Source organism: Heliangelus exortis, chromosome 1 (genome assembly GCF_036169615.1).
Source record: "Heliangelus exortis chromosome 1, bHelExo1.hap1, whole genome shotgun sequence".
Classification (NCBI taxonomy): domain Eukaryota; kingdom Metazoa; phylum Chordata; class Aves; order Apodiformes; family Trochilidae; genus Heliangelus; species Heliangelus exortis.
In genome coordinates, this window is record NC_092422.1 from 126,106,871 (window position 1) to 126,130,622 (window position 23,752).

General features: G+C 39.1%; 1 protein-coding gene across 2 annotated transcripts in view; it reads left to right on the top strand.

The window, feature by feature from the left end:
* The first annotated feature begins 289 nt into the window (after positions 1 to 289).
* Positions 290 to 23,752, top strand: part of KITLG (KIT ligand) — a 57,010-nt gene continuing 33,547 nt past the window's right edge. The window contains exon 1 of one of the 2 annotated variants that reach the window (XM_071765698.1): positions 290 to 582. In XM_071765698.1, the coding sequence (XP_071621799.1) occupies positions 568 to 582 (15 nt within the window). In that variant the 5' untranslated portion in view covers positions 290 to 567. The remainder of the gene's footprint in view (positions 583 to 23,752) is intronic. The other variant, XM_071765706.1, reaches the window with a different exon arrangement.

Here is a 23,752-nt window from a genome sequence, read left to right on the forward strand (position 1 = left end):
TTCTTTCCCCCCCCACCCCCCTCGTCCTCCTTCCCGCGTCCACCCGCATCCTCTCCTGCCGCTCCGCCGTCCTCCCGGCGGGCGCGCTTCCCTCCCGCCCTGGGAAGGGACAAGCTGGGCTTGCTCCTGCCTCCAACTTCCCCTAAGTTTGCTCGGGTTTCCCCCTCCCTGCGGGGTCTGCCTGTGCTCCCGGTCCTCGAGGAGGGAGGGAAGGAGGGCGGGAGGGAGGGGAAAGGCGTGTCTTCCCTGGGCTGCCGCTGCCGCCGCTGCCGCCGCCGCTGCCGGAGGCAGATCGGAGATATAAAAGACCTGGCCGGGCGCCGGCTGTGGCTCCAGTCAGAACGGGACCTCACGCCGTGGGGAGAGGGGCAGAGAAGGGGCGCAGCGGGGCGCGCAGAGCAGCGGCGGAGAAGGGCGCAGCGGGGCAGGCAGAGGCAGCGCCGGGGGCTCGCCGTGGGCAACCCCAATGCGTGGACTATCGGCTGCTGCATTATGCTGGAGCTACAGTTCCGCTGAAGGGAGTTTGCACACGGCCGGCTGGGCTGGACTGCAGCGCTGCCGTTCCTTATGAAGAAGGCACAAGTGAGTGAGGCCGGGCGGCGGGGGCGGGGGGCGGCCGGACCTACCTGCTGGGGAGGGAAGGGATGGACCCAGGCTCCCCTGTCCATCTGCGGACCGGGGGGGGAGTGGAGGGGGGTTGCTGGAGCGGAGCGGGATGCGCGGGTTGGGGGGCAGCCGCCGAGCGCGGAGTGGGCACCCGCGTCCGTGGGGCTGGCCTCGGGGGGAAAGGGTGGAGGGGATGGCTCCCCGGCGACTCGAGAGGTGAGGGGCGCCGGAAATGGGAACTGCTGCTGCTGCTGCTGCTGAACGATTTGGGGGACCGAGGTAGGGGGGGCGAGAAAAAAAATCACCCGGTCTTGCCCTTGGCGCCCGCATCCCGTGGAAAAGTTGCAGCGAGCGGGCCGGATCGGCGGCTGAGAACTGGGAGATCTCTGAAGGCACTTGGAAAAATCGCCTAAATAAATCAGTTGCCTGTGTTACACTTGACGAGCCGGGTGCGAAAACACGAAATAATCGGAGGCAGCCGTTCCGTGGCTGCTGTGCTCTGTGGCTCCATTCAAGCTGCTCCAGCGTGCGGCTTCGGGTCGGGTCGGTGTGCGGGTACTCCCCGGCATTCCGCCCCTCGCCGTCCCTCACCCCGCCGTGAAGAGCCACTCTGTACCGTCGCGGAGGACCCTGCCGTTGTTTCTCCAAGTTCTGTAGAAATTGCAGTCGTTGTGCTATGCGTTTCTTAGAAGGAAGGATGGGGACAGACACGATTGGGAAAAAGAAAACCAAACAAACAACAAACAAAAAAAGCCAATAAAACATCTTATAGCAAGAAGAAGCTCGGGGAAACCGAAGCGAAAAAGTTTTAAGGCTTGATTTTACAAGGTGCCAGTATCCTTCATCCTGGCTGAATGCAGTGAGAACCGGGGCTACTCAGTGCCCAATCTGATCTCCGAGAGAGACCAGTGCATGGACACGCACACCGCTGTTCCTGCGCTGGAGGCTTTTGCCATTCCCTCCACTTCTTGTTTAGAAGGAAGATCCTTTTTGCCTTCCTCTGCTTTTTGGTTTTTTTTGGGTCATCCACACACCAGTAGCCTAAAGACACTATAGTAACGCATTCATTGGAAAAGACCTAAGATATATTGTTTTAAAAAAGGGAAAGACCTTACTGAAGTCTTTTGGGCAGTTAGTTTTGCAAGAGGTGACAGGAATTAGAAGTACTAGTTTTTTGAAATCTTTCTTAGCTGGTGAAAGCCCTGGATAGTGTACAAATGCTTAAGGAGTTATAACTTGAAGACTTAATTTTTGTGATGCTGAAGTAGTTGGGTGTTAAATTTTCAGTTCTGAATTCTATCAACATATACCCTTTAGATGACTAAAGAAGCCTTGCACCTCAAAGCATGTTTGAGACCCTGTATAAAATCTTTGTCGAGTATGCTGAGTAGATTATTTGGGAAGGGTCTTTTAAAGTATCAGAGCCTTACTTATGTTTGATTAGTTATATGCATTCATTTAATACCAAACTTGATTGCAGTAAAGTCACAGGATGTTATCCTAGCCCATGAAAGCATACATATAGGGCTTTTTCTTCAGAGAAGAAAAAAGTGTTGAACAAACAACTGAGGATTTATGAGTACAAGCAGTCAAGTGTTTTATTTCATATGAACTGTAAACTTCTAAAACCAACAGAGCATTTTTGCAAATTCAGAGCAAAGCAGGAACAATCCCTCTCTCCCAATAAACTGGGAAAGACAGTCTTGGCATTTGGGACCATATGGCTTGACTCAGGAGCTCATGATCTGTAGCCTGTGGAACAGTTTCTTGTCATGGTGGTGAAGCATCTGTCAGCCTTCAAGCAGTTATGCTTCCTGCTTTTTGGAGGCAGTAACAGACTCCTAGCTCTCCAAAGGATTGTATCCTTCATTTTAAGGATTAGCAAAACATTAATGATTTGGAGGGGACCAAAGCAGGAGATACTTTGAGAAAGACTTTCCACTAAAACCATGAAGACCCTTGCACAAAGAAGGATCAAGCAAAGAGGATGCAGCAAGAAGGACAACATAAGCACCCTGGGGTACTCAACACATTAAAGCAAATTTTCATCTTTATTCTCTCCAACGACTACTTTTGCTATTGTCTAGACTGGTAACTGGTGTAATGAAAAGAACAGGATTGGGAAGCCAGGAAATAATTTAGCACTTCTTATACTAAAATATTCTGCAATAGACGTAGTAGAGAAAGTGAGAACCACTAAATCACTGAGCCTTGAAAACACTTAAAAATACCTGGATAGGGCTTAAATTAAATCAGGGATTTTGATGTTTGAGGTATTGATTCACAGGGATAATATGTAACTAGTGCAGCTGAAGCAGTAGCTGCGTCTCATGTTAGTGCAACAAAAGTGCTGAACGAGAGGAGGTGTGCTGAACGCTGGACTTACAGGGAGCGGGTTGGTCAATTCATTTAAATCAGTCTTAACCTGAGAAACCACAGGAACTGCAGAAGCATGCTGCCCAACAGTGTCAACCCTAGAAGGATTATTTCTGAAACTATAGTTCGATGAATACATAACCCCTTGTTTTAAACATACCCACACCTCCTGGGTATGGTGGGTTTTTTATTTGTTTGTTTTTGCGTTTTTTTTTTTTAGTGTTTTTTTTCGTTTTGTTTGCTTTTGTTTGGTTGGTTTTGGTTGGTTTGTTTTTTTTGGCTAACACTGTCTTTAAAAATATTATTAAGCATTTAGATCCAGTCATACAAATCCTTTTTCAGTGGAACTGTTTCCATTAATTAATCTTATTGAAGATTATGAGAGAATTTGCAATCTTATACACTTGGTAATCAAAGCTAATATCAGAAGAGAGTTTATGTAATTTTGCATGCTAATGTGACAAAAAAATAAAATATCACTGATGCCTAGATAGCCTTTCTCGTTTTGACCAGAAAAGGATGAGTGGTGCTAGTGTGATATAATCTTGCAAAAACATGTAGCAGATCTCTGATTTGCTTGTTCTTTGTTTGATTTGAAGACAAATTAAATAGGATTAAGTTACTAAGAAATATGCTGCAAGGAGGGGTTACCCATAGGGCCAGTTCAGAGGGCTGCTGATTTTAAGGTGTCACAGATACTTTGTTCAGGCGCTTAATCCTCAGCAGTGGGTTAGATACACAACCTCTAAAAACCCTCAGTATTAGAAGTGTGGTAGACCTTAATCATTTTATCTCTGAATGTGCACCTTATTGCTGGTAGTTAAATGACCTTCTTAGGTTGTCTCACATCAGCTATCTGTCATACAGCTATCTGCAGAAAGTTTGCATCACTGAAGTGGGAGCACTGTAGAAATTATTATGGAGAGGTACCTGGAAAAAGGATTATGATGATCTAGATTGCCCACTCCAGTCTCTTATCAGCAGACTAAATCAGAAACTCAAAGGAGATACCTGATACCTTGATGCGAGTTTGCAGAGAGATTATTTTAGGAGAAATAGTGAGCTCTGATCTTCAATCTTTCTTGCTCTTTCTGCAAAAAAGATGAGCACGAGGCACTGGAAGACATTTGGAGTGCACAGTAGGTATAGACCTGCTGCTTATCAGAAATAAAGAACTTGCTGGAGCCCGAAAGATGTTGTGCTGTTCTCATTGAGCAATGAACTAAGGTCTCTTTCTCCTTTACCCTGGTTTTGACTCAGCTTGGGAAAGGCCAGTTTGAGAGAACTGCAGCTGTAAAGTACATCTTAGAATAAAGTATCATTTGGAGAATAAGCAGCAGCAGATGACCTGGAAGACTGTAGGGTGGGGGAGCACTGTTTAAAGCTTATTTGTTTAAAGCTTATTTGAATGATCTTTCTATTTACTTTTTTTTTTTTTTTTTTTTTTTTTTACTTCTTGCTTGCATTGTGCGTGCCTGTAAGTTTTTTATCTCTGTGAACTATGTGGCACTTGGCTTTTTAGTTTCAACTGAGGCTGTTATCCCAGTCTTCTTTGACCCGGTTCTGCTGTCACATTGAAATCTAGCTTCTCCTTTTGTGCCATGCATTTCAGTCGTTCAGGTACAGTTCTGCAGGCTGGCAGTGCCGTTCTCCAAGTTTTGTTATGTGACTTAATGGTATGCTGGCTCATGTAATTGCCATATTGTACGAAAGTTAAGAGTTGGCAAGATGCAGTCCTTGGCTTCGAGTGGGCAATGCTCAGAATGCAGAATGTAAACACAACACCCATTTATTTGAAGCAAGGCAGGAAAAATCTCCCTACGCAATTCCAGTTGAGTGGTGTGGGAGCTGACAGATGAAAACGAAAGCGTTTGTTCTCACCCTGGTCTTTGGTATGCCAAACCTGAGGTTAGTCAGCCTTTTAAACACACTGCAGATCCACTTGTTTTGTGCTTTTGTTTTGGTTTGTTTTGGTTTGGTTTTCCTGTGCACTTGTGGGAAAAGGAGATGGACCAAGGTAAGGTGAGTGGAGAGGGGTAAAACACCTTTATTTTTGTCAGCTGGCCCATGTTCACATTACTTATACAATCATATGTAAACCTGTAAAACCAACATTTGTAAATACTACCAGTGCTGAAATAAGTCATGGAAAATAAGCACGTAAAATATAGATTTCTTTGCTGGATGGTTTTAGTTATTGGGAAAATGTAAATAGTATCAGACATTTATTAGTATGATAATAAAAATAAAAAATACATTACATTTACAAACAGAGAAAACAAAAGTATTGTTAAGTATTTTATTTGATTAAAGCTGGTAGCCTGCATAATATCCGCGTTTGAAGAAAGTAGATATGCCAATGAAGGCATTATTTCTACTGTATGTCTAAATAAAAGCCCGTTCAGGGGTTCAGATTAATGAACGCTTTGGATCACAATAATATAGGAAATAAATTATCTGCTAATTTCCTATTGTTGTCTAATAACCACTGGATGAATGATTGGTTGTTGTTTCTGTTTAGATAATGTTCAAGTTATACAGCGTAGATGAACGCAACAACCATTTGAAAGCTGATGAGGAATTTTGCACTTCATACCTGTGTTTCTGTTATCATTGCTGTGTGAAGCAGACTTGGGCTTAGGTGCAAGGTGACAATAGCGTCAGGTCTAAGATGTCACCACAGGTATTGCCTGAGGGAAGCCCCTGTGGTACTCAGTGCTTTGCAGCCAGGCTTTGGAGCACAGAGTTTTGCAAGGTGGCTGGAGTCACGAGCCTCCAGCTATTCCATCACCACTTGAACCAGGGCTAGAAGTGAGACCAGGTGGTGTAGGCTCCAGGTGAGACTCGGGGGTGCCAAGTGCAGGCTCCCCCTTCTGCTGGGCCAACAGTGCTCCTTACAGTGGTAAGGGCTCCTGGAAGGCTCTCTCAAGAAGTTGTGGTGTAGATTGACCTTTCAGATACTTGCTAGCCCCCAACCTTCACTGCTGTTAGGGTGCATGTAAGTATGCAGGAACTACAGGATTGGTTAACTTTTCTTTTTCTTCATTTTTTTCTGCAAAATCTATGGGATGGAGAAGACCAGGATCAGGAATTATTTTCCAGGTCATACTTATCCCCAACCTCAAGAGCTACCTCTTCTCCCATTGGTGATTTTTTACCATTCACATGGTATTTCTTAATGTTCCAGTGAATAGTTTCCACAAGTCAGGGTACATATCTTGGTACTCCCCCACCTTCACTGGCTTCTTTCTGATTTTGGGCAGTAGAGCTGGGACATCAGAGAAGGTTATCTGCTGGCAGCCTTGAGACCTGGGCAAAGGTGGGCTTCACAGTTCAGCTCAGACTGATTTATACAAAACCTGCAGGTTTAGGCTGAGATGATGAGTGTATGATCTACAGACATTACCTCTGGGTTTGTGAACAACCTTGATTCAGTTGAGACAGAAAAAGGCTGATCTAAAAGAATTCACCTGAGGATTCTCACTGGAGTGAGAGAGACACAGTTTCACATCTTTTCTTGGCTAGGAAATTATTTCTCCAGGAAAGGTCTAACCATCCAGTCAGTCTTGTTGAAGCTGTTTTACTTTGTCTAAGTAATTATGCATTGTGCCAGAGGGAAGAAAAGAAGAAAAAAAAAATCAAGTCCAGACTGTGAATCTGAAGTGTAACTTCACTGTTGCTCCAGACCCGAACTGGATCCATACAGTTTAAGATTTTAACTCCTTTAAGTTAAGTCATCCTTTAAGACTATCTTACTGAGCTGTTAGGTTTATTTGTTCAATCTTGAGGGTGGCTGACATGTGAACTAGGAATGAGTGGGGGGGCACTATCTCAGACCATGAGCTCACATTCACATATTGTGAATCAAGCCAATCTCTGAACCTCCATTCAGAAAGATTTAGTCATCTGCAAATCTGAAACACTAGTCTGCCAGTCCTATCTGTTCCTGTAGCTTGGTGTTTCCAAATCTGGCCATTCCATGTGACTGAACCTGGCTTGGATGCGATCCTCTGAACTGTCTCAGTGACAATAAACCCTCGTAGAGTGTTGTATTCAGCTGGTCTTCTGCCTTCGTCTGTTTTGCAGCCTTCAGCTCCTGGGTCATCAGTTCACTCACAGTTAAAGCCAAGGATAAGTGTAGTCCTGCTCACTCTTCTGTATCTTCTTTAGAGGTACCAGAAGTTTTTAGAAGCATCCTAAATATAGCTTTAGGAATAAGTAAAGCATACACAGTCTATGACTGTATGATACAATCATACGTTGTACATGCAGATACGATCTACATTCTGCATTTGCTTTGGTTGGAATCTCTCTACTTCATGTAGGTAGAATCACTTGTACTGATAGTTTTGGGCTTTTTCCTTGCAACTAATGAATGTTAGGAGGGAATCCAGGTATCTCACCCTTCTGAACTGGTGTCAACATAGATACAGAGGAAAACATGCCAATCAAAAACGTCTGTACATACACAGTGTTCCCTCTCTGGATGCCAGGATATGTTTGTGCACAAACTTGTGTGCAGTGAAGGTCACAAGCATAGTGTACAAGACTTCTGCCCGAGAGATTAAAAAATCTCTATGTAATGTGGGTACAGCTAAGCCTTGGGAATGTCCTGTTTCAGCCTAGAATAATGTGCACAGAAATACCAACAGTGCCAACGGTGTTTCTTTTACATTAGAGACATAATCTGTGTGTGATTTCACTCCATGCTTTTTTATGAAAGAAGTGAGACAAAAGAATAGCACAGTAAAACGCTCTCAGAATAAAGCCTTATCTGAGTTCTGTACTGGATAATCTTAAACCATTCTTGTCAAAGGGATATACAGCTTTTTCTTTTTGTATTTCTGTTGTTTACTGTGAAACTCAGGACTCACTGACAGGTAAAGTTAGTTCCTCACTTTTTGAGGAAGTACCCAAGAATGCTCAATTATTTTTTTGAAAGGAGTTTTATGTTGATACTTGATAGTTGTATACATTTTAAATGAATTCGTAAGTGTGAGGGAAAACCATAAAATTTTCCTTCCTACCTTGTGCTTGCTTGGTAGCAGCAGACCAATATATATGTCTTCTTATGTTTGTAGTATGATACATAATGGCTGGATGGATTCTTTGGTCTGTTTAGTAACACATGACCTCCAATTACCTTTAGAAAAAAGCTATTCTGGCAATGTAAGTCTGACTGTAAAACTAAGATGTACATGTCCTGACAATCTATTCCATTAAAAATTGAAAATGCACTGTGCATCTTGCAATGCAGCTCTTTTTGTGAGAGCTGCTTCTGGACACGAGAATGAACATTAGGGTGTCTACAGCACAGACTGAAAACTTGGAGTTTGGTACATGTCCATATACTGATGTACAAGGGTCATTATTTTAAAGTGTGATTTTGGGCCTGTAAGTATGAGAGGTTTAAAGTGCAAAGGGAAGTTTGTTCCTCCATTTCATGTTGATCAAAAAAATTCCTCTGCTTATACAGATTTCATAATTGTGTCTAAAATGGGAGTAGAATACCAGGATGCTGACTTGTGGTCTATCTGAAGTAATGGACTGAAGCAAGGCAGTGAGGAGTCAGACATGATACATTTAAATTATTTATATGCTCCATATATGCAGAATAATTCACTAAATGAAAAGAAGTGCTTAGAGATTTTGGGAGGCTGAAATTTAAACAGGCTAGTGGTTTATTGTAGAGAAGTCCTAATTTCCAGCCCTCTAATTTCCAGGCTCCATTTACTCATTATTAAATGAACTCAGCAAACTTTGTCTTTTGCACTAAATGGCAAGCAGACAATATTATATATTATGGTTTAAACTGATATAGATCTGAATGTAAGTTCTTGAGATTTGTTTTTCTCATAGTACTTTGAAGCATGCAGGAATAGGAGCATTAGTCAGCCAAATGAATTTAGGAAGCTTGTATAACACTGCTTGGCACCCTCTTTGGCTTGGATTAAAAATATGTTCCTGAATAAACAGAGCTTTTTGGTGGTTATTTTAAAAGGGAAGAAAAAAGTATATATCTCCAATATTCATAACTGATGTCTTTTTCAAATTAGTGTGGTTCTGCAATATGTAGATTGTATTTCTATACTAACTGCAAAAACTATCAGTGCTGTATTGGAGGCCAGTTTAATTAGTTCTGATGTCTGTTCCAAATTGTTTGATAAATTTCTTCACTGTTTGTTCCTTTAGTAGTGTAAGACTGGGTAGTGAAAGCTCTCTCTTAAGGCTACTAATCCAGTGAAAATCTTGCTATTTTTAAAAATTGAACTCCATTCCCAAGTAGGGTGGTGTTCATGGTCACCCAATGATTTTTTTTTTCTGCCACGAATGCAGGAAGATTTAGTTCAAAGCCCCATATCTGAGATCAAAGTTTCTAGATTTTTTTCCCCTATCATCACATCTCAAGACCACATTTTAAAACAATTACTTATCCTTCAAGTTTCTCTCTTCTCTTCCCATTCATGTAGAAAACTAAGGGTCCTCGCCTGATGTCTTTGTGCACTTTTCCTGTCCTCATTTACATTTAAGTCAGCATCCTCACCTCGGGCACTAAAACTTCAGCACTTCTGGCAGCCAAAATACTGAAGATGTCTCTGTCATCATCCTGTTTCCTTCCACGTAGTCTCAGCTTTACCTCTGGTGAATATTTTTCTACAGTTTTTGTAGTAGTCTGTTCAGTGGCCATTTTAATTTCCTGCAATCTTTTTGAGGTCCTCTTCAAATATTAATCTTCTGAATAGACTGGTTTTACTGTATTTTGTCTTTTGTAAAAACCAAGTGTCTCAGAATTAGAATGAATACAGTGTTTTGTAGAATATTTTGTTTACTTATATGGAACTCCTGAGCTATTAATGGAGATATAAAGAGTGCTCTGAAATATTGATCTTCCATTTCTAGAAGTGATAATACCTTTTTCTCTGTAACATCAGCAATTTTCTTAATATAGTAAGAAAATTCTGGCTTTTTTTTTTTTTTTCTTCCTTTAAAGTTCAGATACTTAATTGAGGCCAAAGGAAATCCTTTAAGAAGTACTTGCTTTCTGCTGTATCTCAGCTTTGTCACCCAGCCATATTAGAAATATCTGATTTGGTGTTTTTGTTTGTCCTTTAAAAAAATCTGGCCTAAAACTTTCTTTAAATCATCTGGATTGAATTTCCTGTCTTCTTCTCCTCAGAACATTTTTAAAAATCTCTTCTCACACGCAGGTTTTAGGAATAAACAAGATATTTCCCAGTAATAGTCAGATTGTGTACAGTATTTTGGTCATTTCCCACTGTAACAGAATGCTGTTGACACTTAGAAATTATCTGAGACATATGGGAAGTTAATCTGATTTCAGCCCAGTGGTTTATTTCTTTTGAAACAAGTCCCTCTTGCTTTGCATCCAAGAATATTATTGATTATATATCCAAGAACAGTTACTGTTGAATTCATACCTAGTTAAAGTGCTAACTGTCAAACCACGATGTGCTTTTGGGCTTTATTCACCATGGTATATTCTCTTTTTAACATGCACATGCCATTACTTATTTCAGAACAAATGGCACAAATGCTGTGAAAGTGTGGAGAATGTTTTTCCTATAAAAACTAAGTAAATCATTTAAGTAAGTTTGCTAAGAAATTGCATCATTTAGGAAAGTACCTTACGTTTTACTAGAATTTTAGGATGTAGACACTGAAAAGTGTATACTATGAGGCGATTTGCACTAATCTTCTCAATTATGGGATATGATATTTTCTGATGTTAATTACAGAAGTGAGAGAAATTTCATGATAGGCCAGAGAACCTAATGTATCCTCTTTAAGAAAAGCAATCCTAGGAAACGTGTGAGAATTAGGTTCATGAATGAGCTAAGAATTATTATTAAGTGTCAATAAAGTTTGCATGAGTTTCTCCTGTTAGCTTATCTATAACAAGGATGCTGCTGAACATGTATCAGAAGAATCACTGCTGACAACTGTGGTTATTTCCAATTCACATGGATACTCTTGTACAAATGTGAAGCTTTGTAGGAAGTTAACACGCTGGACACAATTCACAGCTGCATTTATATAAGTAAATCCTGTGGAAAACATCCATTCTGTCACATTATTACAATTGTTGTAATGATATATTCTTGATATCTAGGGTTTCTTATCAGTCATTTAATGAATTAAAAGTTCTCCATAACTAGTGTCTTTAGAATTACATTTTATGTACAACTGTACTAAATAGGCATTTATATTTCTGCAAAATAGTACAGACCTAGGGAGCTTTTTTCTCAGATTATTTTTCTTTCAGATGTACCTGCATCTCTGTTGGCACACTGAGCCACAAAAGGGCTGACTCAGCTTCTTCTTTCAGTATGTTTACCTCCCAATTTCTGCAATTTTAAAGCAAAGCTGCAAGTGGAGCTTCAGTTTTAAGTTTAGATACTGTTCTACTTAGCTTAACTAAAACAAAACTGTTCAGGCAACCTTTTATTGACATCCATATTGATTCTGCAGTCACATTTCCATGACAATGAAGTTATCTGGGATATATCCTGTGTCTCTTTGCTCTAAGCTGAAAAGACTTGCATATTGTTATATATCATGGGAATGTTCCTCTTCCTGGAAATGCAGGGGATTTGTGGGAAAACACTGTAGTACTAAAAACACTTCTATAGAGTTTGTACACATAAACCTATACAAATCTCAATCAAAACAAAACATACAAAATACCAACACCAAACAAACAAACAAAAAAATCCAAACAAGATTCTTAAACCCACCCAGAAACCACAAGGTTATAGGAATTACAGTTTGTATGGACAGTTCGGAAGTTCAGGGCAGATTATAAATTATAACTCAGGTTTATTTTACAGTAAACTCAAAGTGTTAATAATGTGGTAAATATAGGTGATCATGGCGTTCCCTTAATTTTCTTAAATATATAGTGTCTTAACGCATGAACTCATATTTCTTGTCTTCAGAGTTAATGAATATGTCCAGACTTTAAAAAAGAATTTTTCTTAACAGCTTGCCTCTATTGTTGCGTTGTCAGCAGAGCTTATTGTATTTAAATGTCAGTAGAAGGGAGGTGGAAACTCTGTATTAATAGAGTTCAAAGAAACGAATAGAAAAGCCCAGCTTCTGTAAAATAAATGCTTTCAATGTACTAAAATTCTTTGTGTTTTGAAATGGATGAATAAAAATAAAGCATTAAAATGACTTAATTTGATTAAAAAAAAAAGTCTAAGAAAACTAAGTAGCCCTGTACTGTATCTTCTCCTGTCATAACAGTCTGAGGAAAAAATTATTTAGGGACAGAAAGCAAACTGTAGGAATAAGTCATTAATTTATCACATGGCAAAAGCCTAAGAGGTAATGTTCTCTAATTGTCAGCAACCTCATCGAGTTCAATCTGGTAAAAGGGTTCACAGACTGATGAACAACATGTGCAAGCTACATAAATTACTCAGGTTAATTGAAATTAAAAGAGATTCTGAGGAACTTTATAAAGGTTTAGAGAAGATAGGAGAACAGATGGCATGATGGCAAGTGGAGTTTGTGATGTTGAAGAGCAAGGGGGATGCATTTGGGTAGGGATGTTTTGAACTAATTGTAATGTTAATAACAGCAGTCTTCATTAGTTAGAAAAACTATTTTCAAGCTCTATTTTAATGTTCTTGTAGCAAGACTTGGTCAAGAAAAATGGCTGAAAAATCTCTGTATTTACTTGTGGTTGAGCAAATCAACCAACAGATGAGGCTGCAGTAGCAATAGAAATTGAAACTTAAAAACTAATAGTTTTGGGTCGGTCGTAGTCTGTCATCTTGAAAAAAGTCCTGACTGTCCCTTTGGAAAAAAATAATATCATAGAAATGGCAGTCCTTAAATAGGCAAAAATGTTATATAGAAACAAAAAGCAAATGAAAAAGAGACTGAAAGTTGAGGGCAAGAAACTACTGAGTGATATGCAAGAATCAGTAGAAAGAATGATTACTGGATGTTACTGATCATGGAAGAAAGAAAATTTTTAACACAATTGGAAGTCAGAAGATGCTAAAACAGGCAATGCTACCTTCACACACAATTACCAATCTAGAAAGCTTTTTGACACTAGATAAAATATGGCTTGAAATGCAGCTTGATAAATGTCAGAGTGAGCCCAGCAGGTCACTTCCACCGAAGAGGGTAGTCATAGTCTTCTTATCCTTGCACTTCTCCTCCTCCACTGATTCCTCAGGGATTAGCTTCCTGTCTCTGAGCTGAATTGGCCAGACACTGACAGTGAATTTACTGACTTGCAAAGGGGTCGGGTGAATGTCAGAAGGAGAAAAGCTGTGGAGAAGGAGATGCTGAGAGCCCTCTCAGCAGCAGGGAGCTGTTAGATTGCTTCAGACCATCTCATTAACCTCTACTGAAGAAAAAAAGGATTATGCACTTAAGTATGTAAGAAGCCATGGTTACTTTAGTTTACACTCTGAGCATGAAAGGCTGCTTATCTTCTAATTCATGCAATTAAGAAGAAATTTTCAAACAGGCAATGTATTCTGTAAGTGTGAATGATGAGGTTCCGTCGTTTTTCTGTGGCTACCAGACTGATCATGTACCAATCTGACACTTCTTGTTTCCAAATCTTCATTGCCTTAATTGCACAAGTCACATTTGGCCTAATTATAAACTCAGTTTCATATACAACCATCTGCCAAAATTGCCATCTGTAATAATTCAGCCTTTAGTTTTGAGAAAAGGAAAACCCTTTGAAATATAATGTAGCTAAACTCCCAATTACATGTGAAATTAATGACAGCTGAGACATTTATGCTGAAAGATCTTTCTTTTTGCACCTGAGTATGAATGGTTAGGACTCATAAAATTTTCTGCAATGCTGGCATGTTGCATAGCTAGACATTGAGGCACAACAGAGTTTCCATCGACCTTCCCAGAAAGATAGTCTTGTCCAGTACTACAGTATCAGCAGGAAAAGACACTTAGAAGTATCTTCCCCTTTTAGGGTTGCACAGTAATTCAAAATATATTTGAATTTCTTATGCAGTAATACAGTCACTGTTTTTTTATTTTATAGGAAGCATTTTGATCAGTCCCATCCCATTTTTGCCATTTTCAATTTACATTGTCTTGGAACAACCTTACATGTTGCTTCAAATTCCTAAAATGGCCATTCTGGCAATTTGTTTTTAAAAAGATAAATGCATACATCTCGTGAAAATAATATCAGAAAGAGTTTCTCAAATTAGCAGTGGCACAATACATTTTAGTAAATCATGAAAAAGGAATTCATGTTCATTTTCAGTGGTAAAAAGAGATGTAGTTGGAATAATAATCATTTGGGCATTTTGACACATAGAAATTATTTCAATTTAAACTGAAAACTTAGAAATAGTTGATTTAATCTTACTAATATGCCAACTTAATTGCTTTAAAACAAGGAATAATATATTTCAAAGTCCGGCTTGCTGAGGTAAATAGCTTATTGGTTGTCCAGTGCTTACACTGTCTTGCAAGCATACTTAAATGTTTTGAAGATTAGTGACTAATTTGATGTGTCAGTTACCTGATTTATCTGCAGTCCCGCAAGCTGTAACTTCAGTGCATTTGAGAATTCTCTCATCCATCAGTCTATTACTTCAGATAAATATTCTGTCCACTAAAAAAATATAAAGTTGTTCTTAATATCCTTCTATGCTAATAACATTGTAAATGTAAGATTGTGTTATTCTTTCACAGATCATTACCTTAAAGCTAAATTGTTTACTTGGGTTTTAAGTATATACAGGAAAAGCATCTGATTCAAATTAAGTAGGAAACAAAATGCTGCCTAAGACCTTAGAGGATTTTTTGGAAGTCAAATTATTTATTATTTACTGTGTAGTCTTCATAAATAAATATGAGAGAAATGAGTTGACATCAAGACCTGGAAAGAGTTTGGTGTTCTTTTCCAGTAAGAAAATTGTTTAAGTGTGGTTTTGCTTTAGTGTGTGTTATGTGGAAGCAGCTGAGATAATCTTGACGATGCTCACAGACTTTTCTTATTTCACTATTAATCCGTACAGTTTAGCTTGTCAAGAACAGTGATAAGAACTACAAAATAAAGATCTACTGAAATCTTGAAAATTAATAGTTTTAAATAGGTCCAGGAAGAATGTGATCTTAGCAATGTTGCTTCTGAGGGGCTCATTGAAACTTCATGTGATTACTGACAAATGTACAGTCATATGGTCCAAGTTTTTGAATTGTAAAGCTTAACTTTACACATTTCCCAGGGTAATATTGTGACAGAGCTTCTGGTTACAAAACTACTGTATCAAGGATTGCTATGTAAATGAAAAAGAACAATAGGATTTTTATTGTGACATGTGAATTAAACAAACTCAAAGTCCTCATTTTTTGCTGAATCTCCCGATAAAGCAATATGAAAACTTAGCTCCAAAGGCAGGAGATGCAGGTTTGGTTTTTCACATTTGTTGGTTTTTTGGGTTTTTTTAGTATGCTGGCTTTCAAATGGCTTGCCTGTAGGTGCTTTTAGTCTTTTACCCTGAAAAATTCTCTTCCAGAATCTTTTTCCAGTTTTTGTAACCATTGACCATAGATGATTGTTAAAATGTCTACAGTGCCTGTTAATGAGGCCAGAAGGCAATTTCATTGCCTACCACGTGCTTTGTTGGAAAAAGAACATGGTATGGAAAGGGTTATGTATGTTTTAAAACTCAAGCTGTTTCTAACAAACTAGTCATCATTATGTGAATTTTTCCTCTGCATATTCCCTTATGGAACGTATTAGGTCTTGTAGTAACTTGGCATAAGGTTTTGTATGCAAGATGCTTGTAAAACATGCATTAAATCTGTAAAGCCACATTTCTAAACCATGAATGGTATACAGGCACATCGTTAAAAGACAATGTAGCAAATTTCTTGATGAAATGAAAAAAAAGTTAGAATGAGAAGAAACTCAAGCTTCGCTACACGTGACCATGACCTGGCCCTGTTTCTGTGGCTGAGTTGTGTAATGGCATTCTTTCATTCCACAGTAGAGCAGTGTGTGAAGAATATTTTTCATCCCTGTTACATGTTCCAAGGTAATCATGTAGGTTTAGAATAGTGCTTATAAAAGTATCTTTTGATTTCTGAGAAAATTATTAACATCTTTTATTACTTATGTTCAAGATTTTAGGTGTCACTACTGGTGATGGTAGGAAACTTAAAATATCCCTTAGGTATTTCCCCAAGATTTAAAGCAGCTGAAAAGCAGAACAACCTTCTTTCTTCAAATATTGTAGCTGGTGTTGAAAACTTTGGTCACAGACTTGGCTAAGTATCTGTTTTTTTTGTTTGTTTTTTTAATCTTATCAAAATACAAAATCACTTTCCTCACCAATAATTTACAAGAGAAAAATACATGTCGCATGATAATTAGAAAAGTTTTCAAATGAGGTTTTGGAGATCAAAGTGAAATCTTCTCAGTTGCAGTGGATTGAGATTTCCTGTTACAGGCCTTTTTGAATTCACACAGGTGCTACTGTCTGGAGTGTATCCAGATAAGCCAGCTTTTGTGTGCATAAATTTGGAATACCTTTTATGTTGGCTATTTAATCAATGGGAGAAACTATTCTGACTAATGAGAATCTATACCTTTTAAAAGTTGTGTGACTTTAAGTGTTGGTTTTATGTTGTTCAGTACTTTTCACTTCAGAAGCAAGCACCTGGCTGGATACTAGATCCATTGTAATGGCCATAACAATGCTCAGTAAGAGGTAGGGTAATCCTCTATTTACATTTTGCTGGAGAGAAGAGCCTTTGAAATTAAGGTATTAATAGAGAGTAAATACATACAGTTTGCAATCTGAGAGGAGGTAAGAGAAAGGGAGTGCTTTGTTTATTTTCCATAAGTTTGGGGGGTTTTATGTTGCTTCTGTATCATGGAGCACTGAAAGTCAGATGGGCTTTTTGATTAGGCATAAAGAAGACTCAGATAATAGGATTTCTCTTCATAAATACATCAAGAGAACAAACTGGAAAGATGGGACAATAACTACATAAGCAAAAAAGCAGTGTTGCCATAAGAACACATTGGTATTACCTGCTAACAGGACACTTAAATTGGACAGTACAAGGAGACTTTTAATCATCAGAGAAATGAGGACAGAATCATAGAATCATCAAGGTTGGAAAAGACCTCTAAGATGAAGTCCAGCCATGCTCTCTACAACACCTAACCATTAACCATCCACTGTAGCACCTCATCTGCCTGTCTTCTGAACACCTCCAGGGATGGTGCCTCCACCACCTCCCTGAGTATCCTGTTCCAATGTTTAACCACTCTTTCTGTGAAGTAATTTTTTTCTAATATTCAACCTGAACCTCCCCTGGCAGATCTTGACCCCATTTCCTCTTGTCCTATCACTGATCACCAGGGAGGGGAGGCCAGCACCTGTCTCACTGCCACCTCCTCTTAGGGAGTTGTAGGGAGCAATGAGGTCTCCCCTAAGCCTCCACTCCTCCAAGCTGAACAGCCCCAGTTCCCTCAGCCTGTCTTTATAAGGCCTGTTCTCCAGACCCCTAATCACCTTGTTGTCCTTCTCTGCACCCTCTCCAGCACCTCAGTGTCCTTATACTGTGGTGCCCAAGACTGCACACAGTATTCAAGGTGCAGCCTCACTAAGGCTGAGTATAGGGGCAGGATCACCTCCCTCGTCCAGTTGGTCACGCTGTTCCTGATGCAGGCCAGGATGCCATTGGCCTTCTTGGCCACCTGGGCACACTGCGGGCTCATGTTCATCCAGCTGTCAATCAACACCCCTAGGTCCTTCTCTACTGGGCAGCTCTCCAGCCACTCCTCCCCTAGCCTGTAGCACTGCTGGGGGTTGTTGTGGCTGAAGTGCAGGATTTGACCTGATTGAAACTCATGCAATTGACCTCAGCCCATCTATCAAGCCTGTCTAGATCCCTCTGCAGAGCCTCCCTCCCCTCTAGCAGATCAACACTCCCACCCAGCTTAGTGGGAGTGTCTGCAAATTTACTGAGGGTGCATTCTATCCCCTCATGCAAATCACCAATAAGTGATCTGTGACATCAAAGGAGTGGGATATAACAGGAGCCTACCTATCCCAGGAGTTGCATTAAGTCCACAGTGACTTAAAAAACTGATAACTACTATGGAATGGGGCAAAGAGAGTCAGTCAAAAAGATTTATGCTCCATGAATACCATTTTTTTTTTGACTAATGAGGAGGAATTACTAGAATTACTTGTATTTAGGAACTCAGGTTACTGATACCGTTTGCTTTGGTCACAGATGATGCCTTAGCTTCTCTGGATGGACTGCAGAGTACCACATTTGCCTGATGTTGGTCATGAGGTCTTCAAAATGGCAGAGGGACTGAGGAAAGCTTCTAGAGCTCAATCCCATGATCTTTGTCATGATGCAAGCTATCTAATTTATGCAACCTATGTTTCTCACCTCATCTGAGAGGTCTTGTAGACCACCAATATAGACAGCAACTGTAAAACATCAGAAAATGAATTGTCTCATGATATATAGTACAACAGTGTTAACAAAAAATGCTATCCTTCAGTGCTGTCAAAGTTTACACTAGTCTTGGCATATCCAAAAGACCAAAACAGCATTGTTTAATCACATCTAAACTTGTAATTGTAAAGATGTAATACAATTAAAATAGATAGATGAAATACACTTAATCTTGACTTCACTGGCCTCCAGTTTTAATCTGTGTTCATCAATTATCATTTTCAGAATCATCTGGGTTGGAAAGGACCTCTGAGATCATCAAGTCCAACCCTTAATCCACTGTGATTTCTAGATCACAGCACTGAGTGCTACATCAATCTCTTTTTAAAACTGTCCAGGGTCAGCGAATCCCCCATCTCCCTGGGGCAGCCCATTCCAATGTCTGATCACCCTCTCTTTTAAAGAATTTCTTCCTAATATCCAACCTAAACCTCCCCTGGCACAACTTGAGACCGTGCCCTCTTGTCTTGCTGAGGGTTGCCTTGGAAAAGAGACCAACCCCCCCCTGGCTACCCCCTCCTTTCAGGGAGTTGTAGAGAGTGATGAGGTCTCCCCTGAGCCTCCTCTTCTCCAGGCTGAACAGCCCCAGCTCCCTCAGACCTTCCTCACAGGACTTGTGCTGGATCCCTTCACAGCCTCCTTGCTCTTCATTTTGTATTGAGGTTTCTCTGAGCAGGTCAGAGAAATAAGTTCTGAATTCATATCCCTATAAAGATAATGGGCCTACCAGGGTTGTTATTAAAGATATTCAGAGTTCAGAAATGGAATAGTGTCTTTCTGAGGACATGTCTTTGGTTTCAGACCAAGTTGACCAGTCTGTGATTTGTGCATCAAAACGCATTCTCTGACTATCCAAGAAAGTATAAAAGCATTGAAAAGAAAGAAAAGGAAAAAAGGAAACAACAGAAAGAAAAAAAAAGTCTAAAAATCTTCTAATTTTTATAAGAATTCTTTTTCTCCTGACATTCTTTTTCCACAGACTCAAGCATGAACTGAAAACTCTTGAGATATATAATACAGTTTACTTTCTAGCAATGTTTATAGGCATGAAAGAGTAAGAATACACTTAGCCTGTTTTACTTCGTACTACAAATTAAATACTAGGGAGGACAGAGACATTTTCATCATGGATGTGAGTTTCATCATATGTCAAGTATCAAAATAGCTAAGTTCTTGATAATTTTATTTTTTTGTTTTGTGAGTGTAATAGTTCTCTTAACCCAAATTCCACATCCTTTATAGCAGATGGTAAGAATTAAAGATCCAGTACAGAATTACAGTGGCAACTCTTACTCATTTTCCTTCCTTGTCGTTGAAGATCTACAATTAAAAAGGGTGGCTCTGTAAACCTTTTCATTATAACTTATCAGAATATTCAAGTTAGTGGATTTTTTGCACAAATTTGGCAAAGAAGCAAGACATCTGAACTAGAACTTTAATTAAGTATTATACTTAAGAGAAAGTCTTTTCATTCCCTAAGGAAGTTAGATCCTCCACCTCCATACAGTGTGAGACTCTTGTCATCCTTGCCAAGATAATCTTGAATCTTACTTTGCCTTCCTCTTTAAATCACTTAAAAATGCCTTTGTTATAACTCTTTCATAAGTTCCCAAGAGAGGAAAAAAAATTTTAAAAAAGGCAACTTCCTTTTTGGAGTTTGTGGGAGTTACTGAGTCAACTGAATTCTGGTCTTCTGCTTATTTCTATTTTAACTGTGTAGCTATTTTGTATCTCAGTGTTTCCGTTCACAGAAAAAGTAAATATTGGTCTTTATTACTCTGAAGTGAGATAGAAAAGTGTAAAATTTCAGTATAAATCCTGGATGGTTGTAATGGAACTTTACAATGAGAGGAAAAAAAATTATCTCTTGCCAGTACATATGTTCTAAAAAGACTGTACAAAGTGCAGGACCTCTGAAGGTCTTCCTAATTTACCACTTAACAGAAAGATTTCTTTCAAAATATATGTTTTGGATTTTTATTATTTACGTTCTTCCAATTGAGACATTTTTGTCCACGAAACTCCTGGGTCTTTACAGATCTAGAATGCCACCTGATGGATGATTGTCATTAAATATTTATTTGATCTCTGTTAACACAAGCTCCAGAGGCAACATCCATATATAATTACAAGTCTCTTGGTAACTTCATTTCCCAGTGTTTGGGAACTAAACAAACTGGCTGTCATCCAGGACACATTTAGGATGCATGGAAACTGCCTGAATACCTGATTGTCAAGTGAGATTAAAAAGTGGACAAAATTTATTATGGAACAGATGACATTTTTAAAGAGCCAAAGCCAACATTTTTAAAGAGCCAAAGCCAACATTTTTAGGATAGCCAAATACTTTACAATGGTATCCTTACAGGGACTGAAAAGAAATATATTAATTCCTGCATTAAAACCACGATTTTGTAGTTTACTGAACATGATTACAAAACACCTGGATTACATATATTTGCAAGGCAAACTCTGTATTAATTTACACTTCTTGCTTACCATGTTTGTCTTGGTTCTAGCTGAAACACATAAAGCAAACATAGCATGTGGTTGGTTACACCTCTCCTCAGTGCAACAAGTAGCACATTGGCTGCTTCTGCTCTGCAAGAAGAGCTGGAAGGTGCAGAGGATGATAACAACTGGCCTGAGGTTGCATGAAATGAAGTTGGCTTTAATCTGAGCATTTTCCCAGTTTTCCCAAGATCTGGGTGGTGGGAAAGAGTAATGTGATTAATCTTTTTCTCAGCAAAGAAAGATCATGTAGCTTAAATTTGTCTCAGGAAAAGGATGCGCATAACTTGGCAGAAATAGAGAATGGTGGCTCCTTCTAGCTGGAAGAACCAAAAAACCAAACCAAAAAAAAAAAAAAAAACCCAAAAAAAAAAAAGTAATGAAGAAACAGTAGTTCTGCATTAGTGTTTAGCAGGTTTGGGAGTGTTTTTATCCAATGACCTTAATAGATTTATTTCTGATTCATTAACAGTTTAGAAAGAGAGCAAGGTCTGTAAGCATCTCGATACAGCAATTGGATTTTCTTTTGCACATGTGGATGTGAGAGTCCAGCTAATGTCACTTCAGCAATCTGCCATCAAATGGCCAATTACCTGAAAAATCCTGTTCTTGTCAGTTCTTATTAGGCATTTCAGAAATCTCTTATAGGAAAGTAAAATTAGGGTGATGAGGTTTCATGTTTGTAGACATCATGGAAAGGCAAATACAGAATTGTCACAAAAAGATCAAACAGCAGTGAAAGCCGACTACCCATCAAGATTATTTCAATTTATGGGGACAATGATACCTTTGCATGATTATGTTTGTAAAAATAACTCATTAATTTCCTTTCCTTTTTACCTCACGAGGTCCTGTTGTATTATGTATTTAGATACTAAATGCAGAACTGGGTAGAAGAGTATTCTGCATTTTGTAAATAACTGAATATGTGTTCAAATATTTTATGTCTCAAGCATTCCAAAACTTACTCTGAAAATGACTGACCAGCATTTCTGCAGTCTGTGTTTAAATCAGAACCCAAATAAATCATTCTGACACTTCCTGATGAATTTTGTTTACTTTTATCATCATTCTTCCTACTACACATTGTTAAAAAAAAAAAAAAGAAGAATAGTATCAGTCAGTGGAAAAGTATGCATCTGCTTTTTGTAATCATAACAAAGCATGTAGGGCGTGATCCAGGGATTTTTAGGTGTCTCACCCCAGCATGGTGACTCACTGATCTGGAGTCTGCCTCTGTTTTGTTCAATGGACTGCCAAAAGGTTGTTCAAGAAAACTCACATGTTGACTGGGGAGTTTACCAGAAGTTAGGGTTCCCAGATGGAGGAGCATGTGTGAAATGAGGATACACAAAAACGTTCTGATGCCTGTGCAGTGAACACGTCTTTTTTGGGTTCGCCAGTGTAAACTGCATAAACATTCTGAAAAACAAGGGTCAGGAATACCAGTGTATCCCCATTTTCCTTTTCTGGCTTGAAAGCCATCGTAGGGGGAAGAGTGTCTCTGGCAATTAGGAGGTAGATATCAGAGGAACAGATGCCAGCTCCCATGAGATGGAATTTCTTTGGTTAGAGGAAATCTATATACTGTTACATTTGGTGAGACTAGTGCCAGTGTTTTGAAGGACAGTGATGGGTACATGCTGGCCTTAACACTTCAACCATACATTATTCAGGGATCTGCAGTGGTTCATTCAGGTATCTCCTGAAAGTATCTCCTGCATACCTGAGAGCAGGTAGAAACCTTTCCAATTCCAGATGTGCTTGCCAGAATAATTCACTTCTTCCGGAACTAGGTGTTCATGGGTGAATTTTTTTCCATACCTCACTCCCTCTTCTGGGACTTTAGCAATACTTAGCATTTAAGTTGTATTTAGGCACAGCTGTTTAGAGTACTAAAGTTAGCACTGTCATTTGCATGGGTGAAGGTATCGCTGAATACCATGAAAATGGGAATTGGGTTCCATTCTGCATAAATACTCATCTTTCAGTTTAAGATTTTTCCACACTGACAGCAAATTTCTTAATTGGTTAAAGACAATTCTTCCATGACTTTAACTATCTCTATCACAGCTAAATTACTAAACATGTTGTCTAAGACAGAAGTTCACAATCTGTGCCTCTCTGCAAAGCAGCAAGCAAACACTGCCTGGGGAGCCAATATTGAGAGATGTTCCAACCCCAGCATTAGCAGAAGTGAAAAATAAATTTTGGAAGCCTGGCCCAGGGTGAATATTGTTCCACTTTGTCAGCTAACCATACTGCAGATGTAGCTTAGTTGTGGTTAATTGGATTATTTGCTCAAGAAACTGGGCTGAAAAATTTCATGGCTAATATGATTTGAATGCAGGAAATTTTATAATGAAGAACTCATTTGTCTGTGTATTTCCCACCTCTCCCTGTGCTCAGTGTCAGGTATTTTTGTGCTTTATTATTGGCAATTTTTCTTGGATGATTGCTCTCTATTTATGATTAGAATTGTTAGCAGTACAAACTAGATATTTGGAAATGTCCAGAATTTCCAAAGGTTTGCTTCTTTAGCAATGTGGTATTCCCCTTGCTGCTTTCCATATAAGGAGTTAGTTAGCTGAATGTTAAACAGTGTATAATGTCTTTCATAGCATACTGTAAAAAAGATGTTAAAGAACTCATTTCAGCTGTCTTTGTCAACACTCCAGATAGCAAATGAAGAATATTAAAAAAAAAAAAAAAAGTTGTTGAAAAAGTTGTTGATTTAGAACTG